This window comes from Ictidomys tridecemlineatus, chromosome 10 (assembly GCF_052094955.1).
Source record: "Ictidomys tridecemlineatus isolate mIctTri1 chromosome 10, mIctTri1.hap1, whole genome shotgun sequence".
Lineage (NCBI taxonomy): Eukaryota > Metazoa > Chordata > Mammalia > Rodentia > Sciuridae > Ictidomys > Ictidomys tridecemlineatus.
Genome location: NC_135486.1, coordinates 56187176 through 56211762, shown reverse-complemented (window position 1 = coordinate 56211762; position 24587 = coordinate 56187176). Strand labels below are relative to the sequence as shown.

The 24587-nt window shown below is 35.1% G+C and overlaps 2 protein-coding genes across 26 annotated transcripts in view; one reads left to right on the top strand and one right to left on the bottom strand.

Moving 5' to 3' along the window:
• Positions 1–15132, bottom strand: part of Cep170 (centrosomal protein 170) — a 118407-nt gene extending 103275 nt beyond the window's left edge. For 4 of the 8 annotated variants that reach the window (XM_021727188.3, XM_021727185.3, XM_021727186.3 and 1 more), the window contains exon 1: positions 14842–15131. The gene's annotated coding sequence lies outside the window, so the exon portion shown is untranslated. Of the gene's footprint in view, positions 1–14841 lie in introns of all 8 variants that reach the window. The other 4 variants (XM_021727184.3, XM_005326570.5, XM_021727190.3 and 1 more) reach the window with 2 other exon arrangements.
• Positions 15133–15154: 22 nt separating this feature from the next.
• Sdccag8 (SHH signaling and ciliogenesis regulator SDCCAG8) overlaps positions 15155–24587 on the top strand; it is a 232880-nt gene continuing 223447 nt past the window's right edge. For 4 of the 18 annotated variants that reach the window (XM_078022975.1, XM_021727200.3, XM_021727197.3 and 1 more), the window contains exon 1: positions 15821–16035. In XM_078022975.1, coding sequence (XP_077879101.1) covers positions 15969–16035 — 67 coding nt within the window. In that variant the 5' untranslated portion in view covers positions 15821–15968. Of the gene's footprint in view, positions 15354–15783; positions 16036–20242; positions 20302–24587 lie in introns of those variants that run through there. The other 14 variants (XM_040277160.2, XM_040277166.2, XM_021727196.3 and 11 more) reach the window with 12 other exon arrangements.

Here is a 24587-nt window from a genome sequence, read left to right as displayed (position 1 = left end):
GTTTCCCCTTATGCTGCAACATAAGTCCTAATGAAGCCTCTTTGGAATGGTCATATTTTGCCTATTCAAGATTTTTATGCCGAATACAGATGTCTAAACTGGTTCTACTAAGAGCAGGTAACACTATGCTTGGACTGAAAGTGGCCTGGGTTAGTAACACCAAGGGTGGCTAGCATCCAGAGAATAACAGAGAGCAACAAAGAGCAATGGAGAGGTGCTAGCTCTGGCTCCTGGAAAACTAAGAGCTGTGAGCATTCAAGCCTAGAGTTGTTAACACTTAAGGGAGCTGTAGTTCACCTATTGTGATTTCTATCTGAAACAGAACTCTCAATTGGTAACATTTTGACACTACTGAAAATTAAAAAATAAAATAAATAAAGTTGCATTCCAGCTAAGAACTGTATCTTTCTACTGTAGTTTTCTATTTATAATAGGAAGCATTTATTGACCACTTACTATGTATCAGACATTATTCTAAGAACTTCATGTATATGAATAGAATTCACAAACACACACACAAATTGTTTTTAACTACAAATATTTTGTAAGTTCTAGGAAATGGACATAAACATTATCACCCAATTATAGAAGATTCCAATTTTATAGATTATAAAATGAATTAGTCTTTTTTTAAATTCCTTCACACATACTATGCATTGAAGATATATGAGGGGAAAAGTAGGAATAAAGACAAAAAGTTCTTAATCTCACAGAAGCAAAAACAAATACCTATATAAATAAAAAAGACAACTTACTGACAGTGGGATGGGGAAAAAAAACAGAGAAAAGCTTTATGGAACAGTTTTAGGGCGGGCTCTTTAGGATGGGTGATCAGGAGAAATATCTCTGAAGGGGACATATGCTCAAAACATATTCAAAAATTCAACTTTGCTGTATAATTAACTTGATATGGAATAGATAATGAAATATATTCAAAAAGAAAAATTTTATTTATTTTAAATCCCCACACTCATTTGTACTACAAAAAAAATTAAATAAATAAAACTGTGCTTTTTTAATTTAAAAATTAAATAAATAAAACAGCTGTGCTTTTCTTGGATTCCTACCAAGATACTTACTCCATGCTCATGTGAACTCAATACTGGGAAAATTTTGCTCTCATATACTCATGGTTATTTTTGAATGAGAGCTCCAAATTTCACCTTTACCATCTGCCATATACATTATGAATATTTTAAGTAATTAAATATGTATCAATAACAAATATAATTTGTTATTCTAACCTGAAATAACATTAAAACTAAAACAATATACTGTTCTTTATTTTTTTTTAAATTTTTTTTATTGGTTGTTCAAAACATTACAAAGCTCATGATATATCATCTTTCATACATTTGACTCAATTGGGTTTAAACTCCCATTTTTACCCCAAATACAAATTGCAGAATCACATCGGTTACACACTCACATTTTTACATAATGGCATATTAGTGACTGTTGTATTCTGCTACCTTTCCTATCCCCTACTATCCCCCCTCCCCACCCCTCCCATCTTCCCTCTCTACCTCTTCTGCTGTTGTTCAATTCTCTCCCTTGTTTCCCCCCCCTTTCCCCTCACCATCTCTTATATGTAATTTTGTGTAACAACATATACTTTTCATAAAAACAAGTGAAGATGACATTCCAAATACTGAACTACATATTCTGTATCCAATTTTACTATACATTTTCACAAAAGATCTAGATTTGATGAGAAAATCTAGCAATTTAATAAAACATTCCTTCATAAAAAACATTTTATAACATGTTTAAAAAATAAGAGAAAACAAGTTATGCTTTTATGTAGATTATTTAGGCATTAAAAGTTCTTGCCACATTTTCTCTGCAAGTTTATAAAAAATGTAAAGTCTGACTTGCTTTCTTTTATAAAACTGTACAACTCTTGCCGGGCATAGTGGCACATGCTGTAATCTCAGAGACTTAGGAGGCTAAGGCAGGAGGATCACAAATTTGAGGCCAGCCTCAGCAAGTTATCAAGGCCTTAATAAGCAATTTAGTGAGACTCTGTCTCAAACTAAAAAATAAAAATTAAAAGGGCTGGGGATGTGGCACAGTGGTAAAGTGCCTCTGGATTCAATCCCTAGTTCTGGGGACAGGTTGGGGGGACTGGACAACTCTTATTAAAACATAATTTTGTTGTTTTACACAACAAACCAATTAAGACTTAGGTTCAAACATCAGGTACCTCTCCTTTGTGTACTTTACTAGTTTCTTACCTTTGCATTCTTTTAACTATTAAAACAAGCATGTAAGAAAATTTTTCCTTATGAAAACCAAATTGAAAAACTTTACCCTGGTCATGAATCTAATAGTAGTAAATAAGAACAATCTATATTCAAACCTGGGACTCTAGCTATTGAGAATTAGGCTTTTCCTACAACCATTATATCCTTTATCTCTTTCTTAAATACACTTTAAAATGATGTGGGTGATAATAATTCCTAAGTCTCATATTTGCCTGATGAGTTTGAGAATGACTGATAAGCAATATATTTTTACCTAACAACATTTTCCGATGCTCTTTTTTGAGCAATAAATGCTGACAGTTTCATACAAAATTCACTCATTTCAATGTACTCTCAGCCTCCTGCTTGGCCACCAGCAAGCCCCAAGATTTTCTGACAAAGCCAAAGAATTTTAATCAGTAATTAAAACCACAGACCAAAAAATCAGCTGACTAATTTAGAAGAATGATGCAAATTTGCTAAGTTAGGGTACAGCATGAATTAGAAACATCAGATCTGAAAGAACTATAAACTATTTCTAGATTCACTGAACAATGATGAACCTGAAAAACTCTGTCAGGTCACAAAGCACTGGTAGCAAGAAAAAGTGCACAAAGCTGTCTCAAAGAATTGAAAACAAACTATACAGAGTGACAATGGGAAGAAAGCTGTACAAGTTAAGGGTCTGTAAGACCTTTTTCTAAAAGTCAGATGTTTTGATTTATCCTTCTTAGCTCTCTATGACAACAATTTCTATTTCTGCCAGATGTCTTCATTGATTTTAGATATCCGATCTCACCTGCCCTTTAAAAATTTTTCTGTTTATCTTCAATACATTTTCTCATCCACTAAACATCAACTGTTTGGGAGGTCAGTATAAATAATTTTCGTCAGAGTATTGATAAAACACAAGAAAGTTGAAATGCAATTTCAAAGTACAGAAAAACTAAAAAGTCTCAAGAATATGTTTTAAGCAAGAATGTTTTTAATGAATGTCACAATGCATTTTATAATAATACCATAATAATCACTAGCCTAAATAATGCAATTTTTCTTTTTACCCTTACATTAAATTATCATGCTTATAAATATAAGCAGCACTGTGTAACAAAACTGTGACAATGGACATGTTAAACATCTAAAATATCTAATTCACTAGCCACATTCAGCACTTGAAATATAACTAATGCAAACTGAAATTAATTTTTATTTTATTTAATTAATTTTCATTCAAATATTCACATATGCCTAGTAGCTACTCTAGCTACATCAGCTCTACAAATAAATCACATGAGTATCTATACTAAGGAAGATATATATAAGCCTGGAAAATAGCTGATAAAATAATTCATGTTGGAAAGAAAAAATGCAATCTAATCAAATAAGCACAAAGAGTGTTGTTATTTTCATTTACAAAGGAGTATCATTATAATTTTTACATCAATTATTAAAGTCTTTTGGTTAAAAGTGTTCAATAAACATTTCAACTGTCACTGAATCTTTTAAGTCCATTCTTTCATAAAATTCTTTAGGTCATTCGTGCTTAAAGTGATTATGCTCATCATTATCAGGATACCATGAGGTATCTAAATGGTTCACTGGAGATATGTTGTAATGTGATAATATCTGAGAAAATTAAAATACGAGAATTTTGTTAAGGGAGGAAATCTCCAGACATAACTAGCCTAAAGAATTTTGACATATTATTTCATTTGAAAAATAGCATCTGCAATTTTGAAATTTTAAAAAAAAGCAACTAAAAATAGATAAAAGATTATTGGTGTTAACAACTAACACAAAGAAGCATCCTAAGCATCCATGGAAATATGAATAGATAAGCACAACATGGTATGAACATAAAATCATACATTATTCATTCTTAAAAGAAAAGAAATTCTGACCCATGCTATAACATGGATCAATCTCAAGAACAATATGCTAAGTAAAATAAGCCAGTCCCAAAAGACAAGTATTGTAAGATTTCGCTTCTATGAGGTACAAAAAGATTATTTTAACTTTACCATGAAAATGTATATGTATTTTCTAACCCTCAACTGGATGCCTTCAGCTTGGATTGAATAGGTTAACAACATTACAGTATTAGGGACAAGGGTAGTAAGCTACAACTGTGAAAACTAAAGATTCAAACTAGAACAGATTCCAGACTACAAGAAACACACAATGTGCTGTTTTAGAATGTAGAGACTTGACTGGACTACAAATTGGGCTCAACAAGACAGGAAAGGAAAGGACATGTCAGATATTAGAAATTCTAGTTACAAAAGGAACCAGAGAGAGGCAGGAGGGGCAGTGGGGAGAAAAATACTTGGGAATGCTATTGGCCAAATTCTAGTGTTATGTTGTGTGTATGTACAAATATGTAACAACAAAACTTTCCGTTATGTACAACTATAGTGATACAATTTAAAATATGTGCAAAAAAGTTCTAGTTATAAAACCTGATACCCGAGAGGTAGAAGAAAGAAATGGTTATCAAGATAGCATTCTTTGATGAAGCATTCCTACATTTCACATTATATATTTGAGGGGTAGGAGATGTTAACTTGGAATTAACCTAATATCCATTATCAAAAAGATGTTAGGAGGCTGGGCTTGTGGCTCAGTAGTAAAGTGCTGCCTAGCATGTGGGAGGCCCTGGGTTGGATCCTCAGTACAACATAAAAATAAACAAATAAAATAAAGATAAATTGTGTCCAACTACACCTAAAATATATATTTTTTACAAAAGATGTCAGACTTCTTGAGATTTACATTCTGAATATTATTCACAATCACTACTAGATCTGCTGGCCACCAAAAAGTCCCTCCAACCCCTTTGGCCCCAGGCCATACCCCTTAAAAGTTCTAAATTTAATTTGCTTAATTGCCTCTATTTGTTCCTACCTCTCCAATTTATAAATCTTTAATCCTTAATTTATAAAGGTAGATCCTTATCATTCTGGAATTGTTATGCACCTCTTAAAATCACAGGGCAAAATCATGTTCTCTTCACCTCAACCAAGAGTTGTTATTTTCATTGAATCAAGCCCAACACAAAATTCAAAGATAAAGGATAAAGAAATAGTGAAAGCAGAAGGTAGTGAAATGTAAAATTTAGAATAAATAATTCACTCCTGGATTTGCTACTAAGGGAAATAACAGAGCCTCTTTAATTAGAGAAACAGTATGTTTCCTCAAATAGCTCTTCAGCTTAAATTAAAAAAAAAAAACCAAAAAACTCAATTTTCCATTTTTTCTTTAAAAATAGACACAGACACAAAGAGTCACATATATACGCATTTGCCCCAAAAGAAGGAATAACTCAATATCATCAGCATCAATTTTGTCAGCAAGCTATTTATAAAAACAATGAACACCACTACTACTGAAATAGAAAACAAGAGAATCTGATTTTTTTAAACTGTCATTTGTTTCATATAACAGAGGTTGCCTGGAAAATATTTCAACAGCACTATTGTAAACATTCAAAAAACACTTGCACTGAAACACAACCCTGAGTAAGTTTTTTTTTTAAATTTTTTTTAGTTGTAGATAGACACAATACCTTTATTTTATTTGTATATTTTTATGTGGTGCTGGGGATCGAACTCAGTGCCTCATGCATGCTAGGCAAGCGCTCTACCACTGAGTCACAACTCTGGCCCCAAGAGTAGTTTTCTTAATCTATAAATACTGGTATCTACAATTTACTTCAAATATGACAAAACAAAAGATGGACTGATAACTATGTTGTTTATAATTTTTAAAACACTTTTAATTTCCATAAATTCTAAGTAAATTACAAGTTTGGTAAATATAAATTCCTATGCTGCCATTAAAAATGATAGAAAAATCTAATCCTGTGATAAAATGTTATCAGATTAAACCATAACTAGAATAAATAACAATGGTATTATTAGCTAGTGAGATTATAAATGTATTCTTCTTGACTTAATTGTGTTTTTTTTATCTTGTAGTTGTAGATATTATGCCTTCATCTATTTTTATGCAATGCTAAAGATCAAACCCAGTGCCTCACACATGCTAGGCAAATGCTCTGCCACAGAGCTACAGCCCCAGCATGACTTAATGATATTTTCTATAATTTTTTGCAATGTACAAGGATAGCTTTCTAATGAGTAAAACAGCATTAGAAAAATAAAATGGCCTTCAATTTAAAATTATTGTCCAATGAAGTATTTCTTAAGCCATCATGGCAAATAATGATATTCTATAGCATCCTCAAGATATACACAGTTGCATAAGGTCCCCCATTTTGGAATCCAGGCAACTCGTACCAAAAATATTTGGGAGGGAAAATTGTGCCTATACTGAACATGTGCAGACTGTCTGACATCATTCCTTGCACAATAGAATACAACACCTATGTAGAAAGGTTTTGCATTGTATTAGACATTATCAGTATTCTAGAGATGACAAAGTATACAAGATTTGGAAAGGATATATGCAAATATACAATTTTATTTAAGAGATTTTTGGTATCCTTGGAAGTCCTAGAACCAATTCCCCATGAATATTGAGTAGACTATGGGTTTTTGTTTGTTTGTTTTTAGTTCTTATTTTTCCAGTGGTAGGGATTGATTGAACCAGGGCCTCATGCATGCTAAGCATGTGATCTACCACTAATCTACACCTCCAACCCTTGTATTTTTAAGTTATAGTCCTGCTGCCTCAAAAAAGCTTACCACTGATGTCCTTTATTTGCAATGTATCTTTTTCACTAAAATAAATACAGGACATCCACACATCTTCAAGTAGGCTCTGCTTCCCCTATCCTCTGGTTTCCTCAAATCAGTTTTTGTTTTGTTTTGTTTAAGCTGACTGCCTGGATTTCAAGACTCCTAACTAACATCTCAGCTTTGAATTTGTACTTTTTTTTTCTATTCCATGTAACATGTGACTAGCCTTATTCTGTAGACTGCCTGGGGCGGGGGGGGGGGGGGAAAGAAAGAAAGAAAAAAAACGTGTTCAAAGAGGAAAGTCCTGATTAGGGCCTAAGAGGATAGAATTCACAAAGTTTTTTTTTTTAAAAAAAATGAAGCTATTTTTACAGAGTTAAAAATGAAAAGTATTTTTGTCACCTCTCACCCCAGGTAATATATTTCCTTTCTTACCACATTTGAGACAATTCGGAAAGGAGATCCCTACCTTGCTTTTTACATCTGATTTATTTGGTTATCACAATAAACCTCTAAGGTTTGAGTTGGTCTACAAGTAGCTTTATTTTAGAGATGAAGAAACTGAGTTTCTGATAGTGAGCAACAAACAGTATCACACAAATAGTGACACTGAGGCAATTCCTGAAAAGTTCTTGCTGAACATCACTGCATCTCCTGTTAAAACCTCAATTGAAGCAGCAGCCACACCCATCTACCTAGGAAACAGCAATGACCTACTTGTGAATAAAACTTCGTTTAGGGCTTCAGATTTGGTAGTTTCCAAGTGAGAATAATTATGAATATTTCTGAATTCCTATTGGCAAACCAGAAAGAAGAGAGGTCTACTGAAACTACTTTCTCAGATACTGTTGTCACGAGGACATTATTTGATTTCTTAAGAAGTATTCAGGTTACCAATGGTGATATAGGTAATGGATCACTTCTTATCTCTAAAAATACTGTCTTTCCTTGGCTTCTGGGCAACATACTTCATGAGTTTACTCAGATCTCCCTAGCCACATCTTTTAATCTTTCCTGGTGGCTCCTTCTCTTTTGCTAAGTTTTTAATGTCCAGAGTATCAGGACTCAATTTTGGGCCTCTTCTCAAATCTATTTAACTCCTCAAGTAATCTCTTGCAGTCTACTGGTGACAGTTAAAATTTAAATATCTAGGTATTTGTAATCCAAACCTCTCCTCTAAATTCCTGACCTATATATCCCCTTTCCTACCTATTATTCCTAACTTCACACGTCCAAAATTCTTGACTTTTTAAACCAGAAGCTGATTTACTTTCACTAACACCAACACTTGTCACTTTAAACAATGACATCTTAGTCTAGATCATCTCAATTATATTTCTTAGCTCATCTTGCTATTCCCATACTTGCTCTCCTCTAGCCTATTATTTAAAAAATAACCAAAGCCATTCTTTAAATTAAAATACAATTTTTTTGGTCATTTTCCTGTTCAACACCTTCCAATGCACACCCTTAAAACCTAAATAAAACCAGCCAATAAAATCTCTACCCAATCTCAGTTCCTCCTACTTTTCCCTTTGCTCACTCAACTCCAGTCTCAGTTGCCTCTTTGTTCTTTGAATCTACTCATCCCAGCACCACTGCACTGTGGAGTAGAATGTCCTCTAACCAAATACCTACATGGCTTGCTTCTTTAATGAATGCAAATCTACTAAATATTACCTTCTCAGAGGGATGGGGTGTGGGGTGGAGAGAATATTCCCATCTACTCAACAACAGCAGCCCTCATGATGTATAGCAGTGTGTAAAAAAGCTTTGTGTCAGAAAGGGAAGAAAGGCTAAGAACATATTTATATTTGCTAGAGTTGAAGGATAAGGAAGAACTTATTTACTAGATGAGGGAAAGTGGTAAGTCAGCACATGAAGAACATGGGTAAAAAGAATTTTCATACTTTCTTTTTAAAATACTGGAAGAGGTCAAGTTGTTGTCCTAATTCCATTTTTGTCCTTCTAACTGGTTCTCTCTCTCCCTACCCACCCAACCCATCCTCTTAAATTCAATAAATCCTGTGATAGCAAGTGAGGCTGCCCCTGCCCCACCCTCAAGCAAGAGCAATCATTTCCGACAGCTAGTAGAATAGTGATCATTTCTTTTTTTTTTTTTTTAAAGAGAGAGTGAGAGAGGAGAGAGAGAGAGAGAGAATTTTTTAATATTTATTTTTTAGTTCTCGGCGGACACAACATCTTTGTTGGTATGTGGTGCTGAGGATCGAACCCGGGTGGCACGCATACCAGCCAAGCGCGCTACCGCTTGAGCCACATCCCCAGCCCGAATAGTGATCATTTCAAGACAGGAAAATAACTGCCCCCTCAGGCAATAATGATTTCCTGGGCAAAGTCAGAAACTCCCAGAGACAATGATCAACCAGACCACACTTGGACCAAGACTGCTTGCCTAGGCATACTTCTTGCCCCTGGGCTTTTGACTTTCCCCAGTATAAACCCAAAGCTCTTGTCAGTACCCCCAAGATAGGGCTTAGGATTCTGGTAGGCACCCACTCCCATTCTTCCCAGCAGAGCCATACTGAAAAATAAATTCCATTCTGACTTCACCACCATTTGGCTCTCTTGATTGAACTCATGAAGCAGCAGGTGGCCAAATCTGATCTGTTGGTACCCTGAGAGTTAGGCCTCCGGCTTAGGACTCCAGTAACAATGTTATTTGATTTTTGAATGATGTGAATGTACTGATGCCTTGAAAAATTTTTTTTAAGTACCAGTCTTTTATGATTCACTATCTTTAAAGATTATTTTCATAGCTCTATCTTAATTTTATATCATTTTATTATAAAATTAACTCCTAGATTCACCCAATACTATAATACTGGGTGGATATAACCATTTACACACACACACACACACACACACACACACACACACACACACAATCCAGATAGATTTCTTTGCCTCTGTCACCCTTTTCCCATAAGCATATTTTGTTTATATAACATTTATTCTATTTATAAGTCTGCATGGCTTTGTCCTTGGCTATATCCAGTACATAACCAGGATGAAGATATTAGAGGTCTGGCTTGTTAGGTTTATAAATGTCAAAAAGTCAGGAAGGGAAACTAATCCCTTAGATGATATGATTCAAGAAGATCTCAACAAGTTTTAACTATGGATACACTTGAGCAGATGAAATTTAATATGCAGTAAAGTAAAACAGTGCTTCAAAAACATCATCTATGTGTATATACAAAAATACAGAGATCTAGCTAAATATAAAGATGTTGGTTTATGTTAACTGCATCAGTGATTTCCAAATTGTTTTCTAAAAAATAAATAAATAAAGATAACCAACATACGGCTGCTAATATTTTATTGGTTAATTAAGAAGATTCAAACAAAACAAAAATCTACAACAAATAGCAAAAGCATCTATTGTACCTACTAAACATATTTCATTTTAGAAAGCCTATTTTATTTATCATTTCATTTTAGAAAAGCAGAAGAACAGCATCTCCAAAAATAACCCATTGAGTTACATAAATATAACTTTAAAAGCTATAACATATTTCTCTCAGTGTGTTTTGCTTAGAACTGGAGATAAACACAAATAGTTTTGTTAAAGAGTTGACAAAAACTGTAAACACAAGTGTATGGTTTGAAATAAGGAAAAGAATAGTTTTACTACACACTGAATTCAGACCATAATTACAGAATTAAATATGAAAACTAGATCAGAAAAAAAGAATAGCACTGATAAAACTAACAGAATTCAGTTGACAGAGATGAAAAAGGCAAATGAAGCCATAACATGTGAACTAGAAGTAGTGAAACATTTAATTTAGAATAAAAGAAAATCCAGCAGAGAGCTAATAAATTTGAGAAAAACTTTACAGTGTTTTACTTCAAAAGATAGAGTGCAACAAGAAGTTAGATAACAAAGAAGATATTGGCTCAATTTTTGTAAAATCTTTCCATTATACTTTCTGAAGGGTAAATGGTCTTTCTTCTATGTTCAGGGAAGTATTCATGGAGAGTTAGGTTCATTAGTATCTAAGGAATATTAGTAGTGGGTGGCATATTTTATGGATGACTGGTTAAGCTCCAATTCAAAAAGATGAACAGAAACAATTTTGGCTTTAGTCAAAAAGTCAAAGGTTCATTTATGGGCTCTAACCTTTATATGTGACATTAAAAACAGCCTCAAATTTCTTCCACTTTAAATGTGGAATTAAATGTATTTTTATAATATGTTTATTAAGACTGCTGCATAAATTAAATGCAATCTCTCTCTCTCTCTCTCTCACACACACACACACACACACACACACACACACACACACACAAACACATACGCACACAGCCTGACATTTAGCAGGTGTTCCATACATGATAGGTATAGTTCACTTAATAAACTTTATGTCCCAAAGTACAATATTTTCTATGTAATTTGTTAATTATCAATACACTTAAATAATAATCTGTTCTTTGCTATGTATCATATGCTATTCAAATCTAAGCAATGCATGCTTGGGATTCTTTTCCATTGTATGCAATCTCTATTTGCGTGTAATTTTTATGAGGTTTTCTTTAACCTTTTGTTGGTTTCTTTTCTACCTTTGCTTATATAAAAGTAGGCTTTATAAATACAGCTATGTTATTCACTCTGAGTAAAAAAAAAAAAAAATTACACTGTTGCACAATCATTTCAACTAAACTGGACAATATACCCAGCTTAATCAACCACAGATGTTTTCTTATTCTCTTTACATATCAAAATGGTTAACTCATCATTAAAACTCATTCCTCATGAAATAATTGAGTTAATAAATCAAAGCCCATTTCAGCATAGGTAGTTATTAAAAAATCTTCATTATTAATAATAAGATTTAAAAAAAATGGTCAGAGATTTCTCCCCATTAAAAGTAAACCTATTTCTTATAATTCTCAGGTTGATACATATTATCTACTCATGAAACATTTTCAGATAGTATGTAACTGACCTTTTGTTATATTTCTAGAATAATTTGCAACTATACAGACACTTGAGTCTGCAATTAAGTATCATCCTGTTAGATACTTATTAGCAATGTTTAACAACCCAGTGTTTAAAAGGAAGAGTTGGGTGTGATAGCACAAGCCTGTAATCCCATATACTCAGAAGTCTAAAGCAGGGAAATTGCAAGTTCCAGGCCAATCTTGGGAATTTAGCAAGACCCTTTCTCAAAAAACAAAAAGAACTGAAGTACCAACAAAAAACAAATAAAGAAAAAGAAAAAGAATTATACATTAATTATAAAGGGAAAAATTATTTTCCTGGAAAAGAATTTTCTGAATTAAAAAAAAAAACATATAGACAAGAAGCTTAAACAAATACAGCACTTAGTACTATATGAGAACTCATCTGATTGCTATCAGATGCAAAATAAAAACTTTTTATCTGGTAGATAAAAAGGAATAAGAAACACACAAGGAACAAACAAATCACTAAGCATAGAATTTCAGAAAGCACCTTGATTTGATGCAGAATAATGCCTATGTATACAATGTAAATTTCATCATTCTAGTTCTAAACATGCAGATTAGTTATTCCCATGTAAAATAATTTTAGAACACCATGAAAGTTACCAATAAAACACATTTAAAGTTTGAGTGAATATAATTTCACACACTGAATTTAATTATGGATTATTTTCTTAAAGTTTGATTAAATTATGGGAAATAAATTTCAAAAAAATGCCTACTAAATACAGTGTAGAATTAAAGAATTAAAATTCTAAAGCAACCAAAAAGCAATGTGTAATAAAAATTAACCCAATAAAAAACAAAGTTAATGTTTCTTAAAAGGTAAATTCTAGTTTAAGTTGAAAATCATTAGAATTCACTAATCAAAAAAAACTTCATATATTTTTGCTATGTGAAAATTTATTTTGCACAGTTTATAGACTTGATCATGCTATTAGAAAATCTCACTGAATTTCAAGAAATAATATTAAAATATTTTATAGTAAAGAACTGGAAAACCCTTCCAAAACTTTCTTTTTATGAAAAGCACATGTTACGGCATCTTTCTTTATACAGGAAGTTACTTTCTGAAACTAAAGTCCCATTCCAGAAAAAATACTATTTTTACATCACAAAGATGACTAAATTAACTCAACTATGAAAATCAAAGTCATTGACACAGACAGCTTAAAGAGCAGGCAGAGAAGTTTTTCATAAGTTTGTAAGGGGGGGAGGCCTAGGGTGGCACAGGAAAAACTACACTGCAGAATAGATCTTGGTTTTATTTGGCTCTGTCTTCCAGTTGAATTTGTGTCTTCCCCTGTCTGTCAAGTATACTCAGACTCTTCTATTTTATACCACCAAAATTCTACAGTATCTACAAAGTGAGAAAAAACTGAAAGCAGTTCTAGTTTTCTTTAAAATAATGGCAAAAAAAAAAATTGTAACTTGCTATTCATCAATGCATTATTTCCAGAATTCTAAGTATTCGAAGCATAAAGTAGAGTAATTTCAGTGAAAATCTAAATACTGTAATTCATAAGGTAACTATTACTTCATATGCTCCTCTCTGTTCTGTCTTCTGCTGGTGTAAGCTTAAGATTCAAATCATTTTTAAAAATGCATTTTCTTTTTTTTTAATTTTTATTTTTGTAGTTACAGATGAAAAGTGTGCCTTTATTTATTTTTATGTGATGCTGAGGATTCCAGTGCCTCACAAGTGCTAGGCAAGAGCTCTACCACCAAGCTACAGCTCCCAGCCCCAAAATATGCATTTTTCAACCAAATGTATCATCTGCTTCAACAAATTCCTTCCAAATAGGTGAATTTTCATTTAACAGAATAAAAGATAAACAATTTCAGAAACAATATACCAAAGTTTTGTTTTGATTGTTAAAAAATAAAATAAAACGCAAAGATTATCCTAATCTAGTCCCTTAGGAACAAGAATACCCACCCAATTGGGGGGGAAAAAAACCAAACAATTCTGCTGGTTCACTTCTTGGCTACACATCAGCTTCCTTGTCAGGCCATTCTTAGCCTAGTCTTCATAGTTACCTAGTAATCTTATATGGATCGCCTTGACAGACTTGAACTCCAGCGGGTATAGTCTCTATCTTTATATTCTTAGATGGGGAAAATAAGTAAAACCCTAATGAACACCAGGAAAATAGATTATGAGATAAATCTGTATGTGATATATAAATCCCACATCTTCCCGCCCTGTGTTTGGCAGCTGCTAATAATGTTCCCAGCTCCCTTGTAGAAGATGTAAGGGAACCACACCAAAATCCTACATTTGAATCTGAGGACAATGAAGCCCACAGGAAGCTACCCTCTCCTTCCCCGAGTTTACTACAGAGCCTCAGCCTACGCCGGGTGCAAGTCGCCTGGCTGGGTGCGTGACACCGCGTCTTCCACGCCCTCCCGACACGTCCAAAAGGCTCCCCGTGTGACCTCCCCTAGCCACCTCACACCCCGAAACCAACCATACAAAAGGGATGGGCATACAGGAAAAAAATCCCTTCTCCAGCAGCAACGCAGCCATTGCCTACAAAGCTCCCCCCCACATCCTTCGCAAACTGCTACGGCGAAGGGGAGGGCTGCACAAAGAAGGGAGGGACCTGAAAATGATTCAATACACTCAGGGGAAGTGGACACGGTGGCGATGGGCCAGAGAAGGCCAGGGGCCTCAGAACTGGAGGCCGGGGACAGTGACGGGATGGGGGATGGGAGCCCCAGGTCAGGGGCGGTGGTGCTGCACGGAGCATCCGGAAAGCACCCCCTTGGCAGGCGGCCCCGCATCAGGCTCAGCCGCGGGCCGCGCCCAGAGTCCCTGTCAAGTATCCGTGGAGGAGGAGGAGAAAAAGCCGCTGTAGTGGCTTTGGCGGCGCCGACACCCAGTAGCCCGACGCATCACTTACCCCTCACCGTTGAGAGAGGGACCGGACAGGGGAGGCGGGGCGCGTTGCGTCCCGTGAGTCGCTAGCACGCCGTCCTCCCCCCACCCCGTCGTCGTCGTCGCCGCTGTCGTCGTCGTCGTCGTCGCTGCTGCCGCGGCCGAGCTCCAGGCCCCTCAGCTCCGCTGGGCAATAACGTTATTCTACACACGCCCCACACATAGCGGTAACGGCAAGAGCGGGCGCTTAATGCGCAGGCGCCTCGGGAAAGGGCGAGGAGCCAGGCCTTATCCTCTCAAGCCCGGTCCCAACGATTTCTTACTGCGCAGGCGCTAAGCCCAGACAATGAAAAAGGGTTGTGCAGAGGGTCTCACCCACACGCTTCCCTGGCTGCACAGTGCGCAGGCGTGCTCCCAAGACCAGCTGGAACAATGAAGAGGACCCTGGCAATAGCCCGAGCTGCAACCTACAAGGACTACAGTTCCCAGCCGGCGGTGCGCCAACTCCAAGTGGAGGTCGCGTTGCTAAGCATGCTAGTAGGTGTAGTGTTGGCAGCCAGAAAGGAATAGGCAGGAAGTTTTTTGAGGTTCTCCTTCTTGAGGGTGTATTTGACTTTTGGACAATGTGGCAAATGAACAGTGCCCAGAGCTTGTTATTTGCGTAATTAAGAAGGCTGAGGGATCAGCTGCAAGGCGGCACACGTTGAAGTGTCAAGGCCTCAGGGGGCCTTTTCACTCCCTCGGACAGTCCCGACCTCAGAAGGATAGGGAGGAGGAGGGACTAAACAAGGCTGGGCTAGAGGAAAAGGGCGGAACCTCCGAGTCGGTCTCTTGGCAACCAACGCCGGCAGCCAAATGGTCGAGGTCGGCGCCCAGTGCGCAGTGCCCTCTGGGAGTTGTAGTGTAGTTGGAAGGCTCCTAGGGTTCTCGAAGCAGCGGGCCCTTAGCTGCGAACTACAATTCCCGACGTTCGCTATGAAGGACAGTGGGTAGGAAGAGCCCCCGGGAGCTCCGTCCGGGGTTCCAAGACTCCCCAGTGACAGCAGCGGCAGGAAGCAGGCGGGCGTTCAGCCGGCGCTAGGCCTATTCTCTGAAGGGAGTGCGCTGGACATTTCCCTGCGTAACTCCCATCTCTGGGCCCAGAGTCTGTGCATGGCAGACTCCCCAGGGAACTCTACCCTGGAGGAAATTCTGGGGCAATATCAACGGAGTCTCAGGGGTGAGTTGCTCCGAACCTCTGTGCCTAGCCCCTAGATGCCCAGGTCGTTAGTGGGCGGGAGCCGAGCTGGTGCCTTTCATAACACCTGGTTTGGGCTCCAGCCAGGATGCGGAGGAAGAAGACGAATGTTGCTGTGATATTGAGGAGGATGAAATAGTGTGACATTGTTTTTATGGCTAAGCAACCTTGTTTCCTTTGATTTCCATAGTTACCAGAACCAACAATGTGGACTGATCTTGACTTGGCGGCTTTCTCAGTCCAGTGCCAGCAAAAAGTCTTGGACAGCTCTGTCCCTTTTTTGTCCAGTTCCCATGTTTTGATGTTTAATCCAACATATTCCTGATTCACACTTTTTACACTTTCAAATAATGGTGTAGTGGGTTGACTGTTACTTATAGGACCAAGAGAGAATAAACGTTATTTTAATCACAGTAGCTTCTACTTATTGGTCTAGCCCACTTACATATAGTATCATTTAAAACTTAAAATAATCTTATCTGTGTATCCTTATTTTACCCAAGAGGAAATTGAAGCTCAAAAAGTTTAAATTATAGGCCAAAGCCCACACAGCAGATTAGTGGCAGAGCCAGGTATTACATTTAGACCTGTCTGCTTTCAAAGCCTATATTTTTTTTTATTAATCAAGTCATAATTGCTGTTATTGAAATTGCATTTAACTAATGCATATTTTCTTAGTGCAGTACCTTATGAACAATTACCCGTAGAAGTGTTGTCCATATGTGCAGTCTGTAATCTTGCACAATTCTACAACCTCTGGAAATCTCCGTTCTGTGTTTTGGAAGTTGTAGTATTATCTGCAAGTTTATTATGAGAAGCAAATGAAATAATCCACATAAAGCAATGATTTTCAAACTTAAAAAAAAAATGTTACCCCATAGAAAGAAATATATTTTCAGGGTTGGGATGTGGGTCAGTTGTGGAGGGCTTGCCTGGTATTTATGAGCCCTTTGGTTTCATCCCCAGCACCACATACGCGCACAATTATGTGGACATATACATGTAAACAAAAAGAACAATTTCACTAAAGATGTTTTATTCTAGTAGATATGATATACTTTATTTCCTATTCTGTTGAATTTCCAAACCACCTAGGTCATAACTAACATTTACAAAGATACTTAAGGCATTTAGAACCCAATTTACTCAGAAAATATTAATTCAGTGCCCCACTATGGGTTAGGCATTCTAGGTGCTGATTTGCAGTATGGAACAAGATCAAGTCCCTATCTCTATGGGTCTCTGGATTAGTGGAAAAGAAAGTAAAATAATTATAGATTATTATAATTGAAATTATAAGTATTATATATATTTTAGCTACTACAATTGAAAATGCAGTAAGGATCAGTGCTTGGCACATTATCTGCTATTTATGTTTGGTACATGGCAGTGAAATGAAGATTTTTCAAGAAGATTAGAAAGTTAATCTTCTCATGACTCTAAGCTTTGTAGGGTTATTATTTATTGTCTATATCTGTCAGTAATGCAACAAACTGTCGACATTCTCAAGTATTCAAACTGCAGGAGTAAAGGAATTGGTCTTAATATTTTCATCAGACTACTGGTAGTTTGAAGAGCTATTAGATATAGAAACAGCATTTCATTTGTAAGCAAGAAAAATGTGCACAATGATATGAGTGATTTTATTCGATTTTTTAGATTAGTAAACATTTTCTGTTTTCCATTATGTTTCTTTTAACCTTATTTAAAGGTTTATTATGTTTCTTTTAACCTCTCCTTTGACCTTATTTTAACCCTTTTTGTAATCCCTGGAGGAATTTAATGTAAGATATTTTGATGTAGTAAAGTGGTTAATTTCAAGTTAATTTTACAATAACATCTATAATAGCTTTGGATTTTTTTTCATAATTATACAAGGAAGAGTTTTCATTCAAAGATAATACGTGTGTATGTGTGTGTGTGTGTGTGTGTGTATAGAGATTTAACCCAGTTGCACTTGGCTACTTTTCTACCCCCATTTTATCTTATTTTTTTGTTTGGCCTTGCTTTTGTTTTTGTTAATTTTTTTATTTGTTATCTTTAGATGTACATGAAAGTAGAGTATAAGTTGCTTAGGGCCCTGCTAAGTTGCTGAGGATGGGCTTCTCCTCTCTCAGCCTCCTCAGTGATTGAGATTACAGGTGTGTGCTACTGGCCCAGCTGTCAAAGATAATACATTTTTAGATAAATTTTAATTTTAATAACAACATAAGGATAGTCCAAGCATTTCACTACTACTAAAAAGGGATAGAAAAAAGGTAAACAATTAAAAGTTTTTAGCCATAATTTTAACAATGAATAAAAATGGAACCTGAATTTTTAAATGGGTTTGGAATATATTATTTATGTAGAATTTTTCTTTTTGTAAGTTTCTAATATATAACAGCTTCTAGAAGAAAACAAAACCCTGAATTTAAGCACAATCAAAAATTCTTCACAAGTGTAAACTACCTCTTTTAAACAGAATAATTCTCTTTAAAGTAAAATTTTGTGTTTCTAAATAATCAAAATATGGTGCATTCAGTATATGGAACTTCATTATGTTGAGTGTTCCCAATAATTTAAAAATTCCGTTACCAATATGTCTTGTCTAATTCATGGAAGGCTAATAATAAAGTGTTGGGAATTTCTTACTGCTTATTCCTGTGATTTTGAAATAACTATATATAATCATTAATAGTATCTTTTCATTTTTATTCACCAGAAAGTTAAATTAAAATGCAAAATGCCTTTATAATTTTCCATGATAGTAATTCAATTTTCTTATGCTTTTTTCTAATTCTTTACTTTAAATATAATTTGGGCATTATTATGGTATATTAAGTGTTTGGAATACTGATGTGAAAAAGCAGAGACAAAGTTGACTTTCTGGCTTTTAAAATGATAGTGGAATTCTTACCTCTCTTTGACTCCAGTGATGCTGAAGCATCCATGGAAATAGGAAGCCCATGTGCAGACTCCACATTTACCTCTCATCCTTTTCTTTACACTTTTCAGATGTTTTCCCTTTTGAACCTTCCAAAAATCTCTGTTGTTGTTTGTTTGTTTAAAGATCTTAATTGACTTTGCATTTCTAAAATTGGGCAACACTCCGTTCCATAAAATAGATTGTGTCCCCAGATCGCTCTTGCTTTGGTTTGACTGTAACCTTTCTGCAAGAAATTAGAGAAAATAAACTGACTCTCTTTCAAAATGAGAGTCCTGGTAGAAAAACTGGAAACCTTCATTGCCTGACAGATTCATTTTGGTCATGATCCAGTGTGATAAGAAGTGTACATATTCCTGATATCTTAGCAACCACAAAGATCAATATAGAATTAGAAGTAATTTGGAAGGTCTTCTGACAGTATGATTATGTGTTCATTTACTCTCTAGATAGCCATAATTCAAGATCCACAGAACAATTTAAGAAATACATTTGTAATTGGGGAGGATTGCAAATGCCCTTCTTCTAATTTAAATTCAAGGAATCATTGTATCAGGTCATAAAGTATAAAATATAGTAGTTTATAGTCAAGAAAAACCTGAATAAAAGATAACCCATGCTCTGTTTTAAGTTCTGCACACTTTAGCATAGGAACCTGATACTAGAAAGAATAGAAATTGCTAGAACACAGTATTCTAACCTTAATAATAGAATCATGTCTTGCCTGTTGCTTCTGTGTTAGGTAATGGGTATAGCTTTATCAACAACACCTATGTTCATGACTCACCCCTTCAAGTAGTAAGTACCTAGCCACTTGTGGTTGATTGGATAGGCATAAATGGAAATGAAACAAACTTTTAATGTGACAGGAACACATAGTTTTTATATATATTCTGTATACTAGTTCTTTCTTTCCTTTCAACACTTTGATGTTTCAGCCTCTAGATGGAATTTGTGGCAAAAAGTATGATGGATTCAAAGAAGAGAATGTGTAATAAGAAAGTAGGTCACTTACATTACTGTTACTTTGCTGATAGCCACCTGTGTGACCTTGATGTATTTGATTCCATTATCTCAAATGTAGAATTCCTTATAAAAACTTACATCAAGCAACAAATATACCACATATGGTAATTTTGAAGTAATTCTGTTCACAAAAATCGAAAACTTGGGACTTAACAGGTTAAACAAGTTCTTAGATTCCTGTTTCCTCATCTGTAAAATGAAAATTTTGTACTAGATGTGAGAACTATTGCCTTTTAGGAGCCAAGCAGATGACAAAGCATTGGAATGAAGGAGTCAGTGGAAGACACTTGGGAAAGGTGAGGCTTATGACCAAACTGGACAGTTTATGCTTTTTCTAAAAACATTCCAATTTCTCTTTTGCTTACTTCTTTATTCTTCTCCCTTCCTCCCTGTCTTTTTCCAAAAAGAGATCCAAGCAAAACACACTGAAGAGCCTATTTTGCCCCTGTAGGGATTACTCTCTGATCCCTGGATCACTAATGTCCTTTCCATTAACACTCGGTTGGACTATTTCTCTTTTACAAAATGAGAGTAAGGAGTCAAACTAAGTATATTGAATGGTGATGAATATGAGAAGAAAATACATAATCTTGAGGAGTTTCCTTTTCTTTGTAATTTACTTTAGTTCAAGAAAACTGGAGATAATGTTGTTATTCTGTGTTTTCCCTGTATCTGATTGGCATATATCTCCAGATCCTGCAAAGTATTTTCCTCCTGCCAGAGAAGGGATTATATTTTGTACAAGGACTATGTTAATCTTACTAGCCAAGAATTTAGCTAGTGTATTAGCCAGCAGTGATGTCATCTGGATCTTTAGCAGACTTAAGAAAATGGGTATAACTTAAGTGAAAGTTCTTTTTCTGATATGTACTCATAGAACTTATTTTTCTCTTTTCTCAATATTTTTCTTTTCTTAGTTTTCTTGCATATGCTTTGCCACGTAATGTATATGCATATACACATATAAGGATTGGTATTTGTTTATAAAGATTAAATTTTATATCCTTCTTATTCATATATTCATTGCCTTTTTAGTAGTTTTATGATATTTTATTTTACTAAAACAAAATTACAACAGAAAAATCCCATATTTATTTTTCCACCACTAATGAGATAAAATAGGCAAAAGACAGGATTTGTCAGGCAGAAAAGAATGTTTTACAAATAATTATTCCTTCCTGGAATATCTAGAACCAAAATTTTGGTAAAGTGTTGTAAAATTGTAAGGGCACTTTCACGTGTTTTGGGGTAGAAATATGCACAAGCTATTGAGATACTGAGAATAATTATATTCTCCCTTGGATGTGTAAAGACTTACACTTCAAATACATCCCCATTTTGTGCTAAGGTTTTCACCTTTTCATCTAGTGATAACTTTTTGGTGTCCATTGGTAAAGAAGGTAGCTCAAAAAGCACATATACATGTGCCAAAGCAACCTTAATTATGATGGAACTTCAGTAAGGCCCACTGGAATATTTAAAGCAATGGTCTTAAAGTAAATATTGCATTGTTTTAGGCCTTGAAACAAAATTAAGTTAATATGAATTCTGAGCTCCTGATTACAGTGTATATAATATCTATCCCTGCCACCTATATAAGAAGTATCCCATCATGACAACTGTGGTGGAATAACTCATTGCTCTGCCCTTTTCTTCATGAAGAGGAAGCTACAGTTACAATATAATAATGTAGTGACTATAATGGAATTATTTTCTCAAGACTGAATACTAGCTATCTTGTTTTATTGATGTCAACCAATAATTCTCAGTCAGGGTCAATTTTTCTACCAAGCAAACATTTAGTATTGTCCAGAAACCTTTTTTTTTCAATTTTATTGTTATTATTGGGGGTAGAGGTAAGTGCTACTGATAGCCAGTGCATATAAGCCAGGGATACTGCTAAACATGCATAACCTAGCTCCTTACAAAAAGGTTTGTCAGGGTCAAAATGTCAATAGAACTGAGGTTGAGAAACCATGATCTAGAAGTAGTAAGACTTTTCTCATAGCCATCTCATAGTTCTACAAGAGTTATAGTTTGGTGTAATTACAATTAAAGATACAGATTGTATTGGCTGGCGATGTTATTCACATTCTTCTGCCAGTCTAGCTAGAATTCTTTATCAGAGGAAGTGACAGGTGCATAAGTCTTCTCAGTTGGTGCCAAAGAAATGTCAGGTGTATCCTTCAGAATGGATATCGACAATCTCATGGGATTTGCCAACTCCCCTACATCATTTATGATCTTCTAGACACTATTTTTTTTAAAGATTCTACATTCTTGTTCAGATTTTCTCTTACTACTGGTGCCAAACACTTTAAGCACATTTTCAACTATTACAGTCTTATGATAGTATTTTCTTTGAGATTTTTTTTCATTTATCTGTAGTACTTAATTATTGTCTTTCGATATTGCTGTTTACAGAGCTGACTTTGTCTGACTTTCAATTATGCTGTTTTTACCTTGGTTTTGCTGTCAGTCCCTTAGAAAACGGTACGGCAATCTTCCGAACTAGGATGTGGCCCCATTATGTGTAGACAGACACATGTTTCTCTTATCTAGCTATGGTTTCATTTTTCTGCCATCTGCCCTTTTCTAAGCTTGTGCCAGGAACTGCTGTGTATCTTATAGGTCAGCCTAGGGAATGGTTCATTGCTTGTTTTCTCAGAGACAGCTGGGTACTTCATAGGGTTGGTTCCCTCTCCCTGTCACTAGGGTAATTCTCTTACACATCTCCCAAGACAGATGGAGAATGTAGACATTAATAATTCACTATATGAATATAGTTAGTGATCCTTCTTAGACTGAGAAATTTTTACATTTTGTTCAAAAACATCCTGATGAAGAAAAGCTCAATGGTGAGCTGGGAATTAGAACATAGGAATAGGGAACTTGGATTAAGAAAGTAACTAAGAGATTAAATTTACAGTCATTAGCTCAAGAACCATTTTAAGTGTTCATTGTTCTGATTGATGTTTGGATAATGGAGTAATAGAAATATTATTTACTTGTACTTATGTTCATGAGATCTGTAAGACTCAGAGGGTTTGTTTGTATTTCTGTTTATAATTAAGTTTACATTTAGCCTATTGGTGCTGGGGAGAAGAAATCAGATCATTTGGAAATACCCTACTGTCCTCTCAGGAGAGAAGAGGAAGTCAATGTCCTTTCTATCTCGGTTACATAAAGCTGTGCCCCATTAGCAGTGGGATAGGAAATGATAACTGGAACCTCCTGTCTAATATGGTTTCCTTAAGTCTAAGCATCAGATAACTGCATCTATGGAATAGTGTTCATAATAAGGCTTATGGAGGCTTCAGATTAAATATCTCCAGTAGATAAGCAATGGAATTTCATCCATCTTGAATCATCTTAGAGTTACAATTCTTCAGGACTAACTATTATTCATATTTTATAATTATGTGGATGTTGCTGTGTATATGTTTGAAAAATGTATTTATATATATATGTGTGTGTGTGTGTGTGTGTGTGTGTTTTAAAATGTTGTATTTAAATAATTTAAAAGTATCATTTACATCTTAGTTTTGGGACAGGGTCCTTTGCAAATTCCTCTCCTTCTCTGACCCTCACAACTGAGTCAATAGTTGCAAAAAAAACCCCAAAGCTATGTGTATCACTCTCCTTTGGGATAGTTGTTGAATTCTATATCTCATTATTTTCACAGTACAGTCTAGGATGTCATCTTTTAATATTATGAATTTCAAAATACCAAACAAGAATATTAGAAAAAATATTTAAAGGGCCCTTAAAATACTGCCATCATTGTAATCGGAAAGAGCTTTACCTGTAGGGATTTTCAATTCTGTGATTTTTATTTCAGATTTTCTTTCTTTTTCCTAATATAGTTTATTAGCTTTTAGTTAGACCAAATATAAATAAACAATTATCCTTTGTTTTAGAAGTGAAGTCATTTTGATGGCTCCATGGAGCATACTTTTAATGTTAATCAAATCCTCTGTTTCCTTTCTAATGGATACAATAACAACAGTGCTTTATTCATAGATTGAAGTCTCTTTAGAACATTCTGAGCTGCTGGAAAGCTGTTGCTGTTCCTTATATTGAGAAAACTAGGAATACTTCTTATCTGTGCTTCTTTAAATTCAGGATAAGTAAGAAGAGACCAGACTTGGTTAGTAATCAGCACCAAGTTTGTGTTAGAAAAAGATCTCTATATAAATAGGATTACTGTAGAGAAAATGTAATGATAAATTCACTGAGTCTCTTGTGTAATTAATAAAGAGAATTTCATTGTTTAACCTAGACTGAAAGACCTGTTTTCTTTAGATTAATCAAGGTAGAAAATTACTTGCTGTAAGTCAAGAAACTCTACTACTTCTCCATTAAGTAATATCATTATGGTATTCTATTTTAAACCTGAAAATGAATGAACTTGGAGAAAAAGAAATTTGTTTTTCAAGATTTTATAAAATATATGTTAATAAATGTGCTTTCATGCATGAATCAGGTCTTTTTTCCTGACATTGTACTTAAATGGTTGCTGACAGTGGAGTCCTCTAACAGTTACACTGGACTATTGGGGTGTAGAGTGATGGAGGTGATG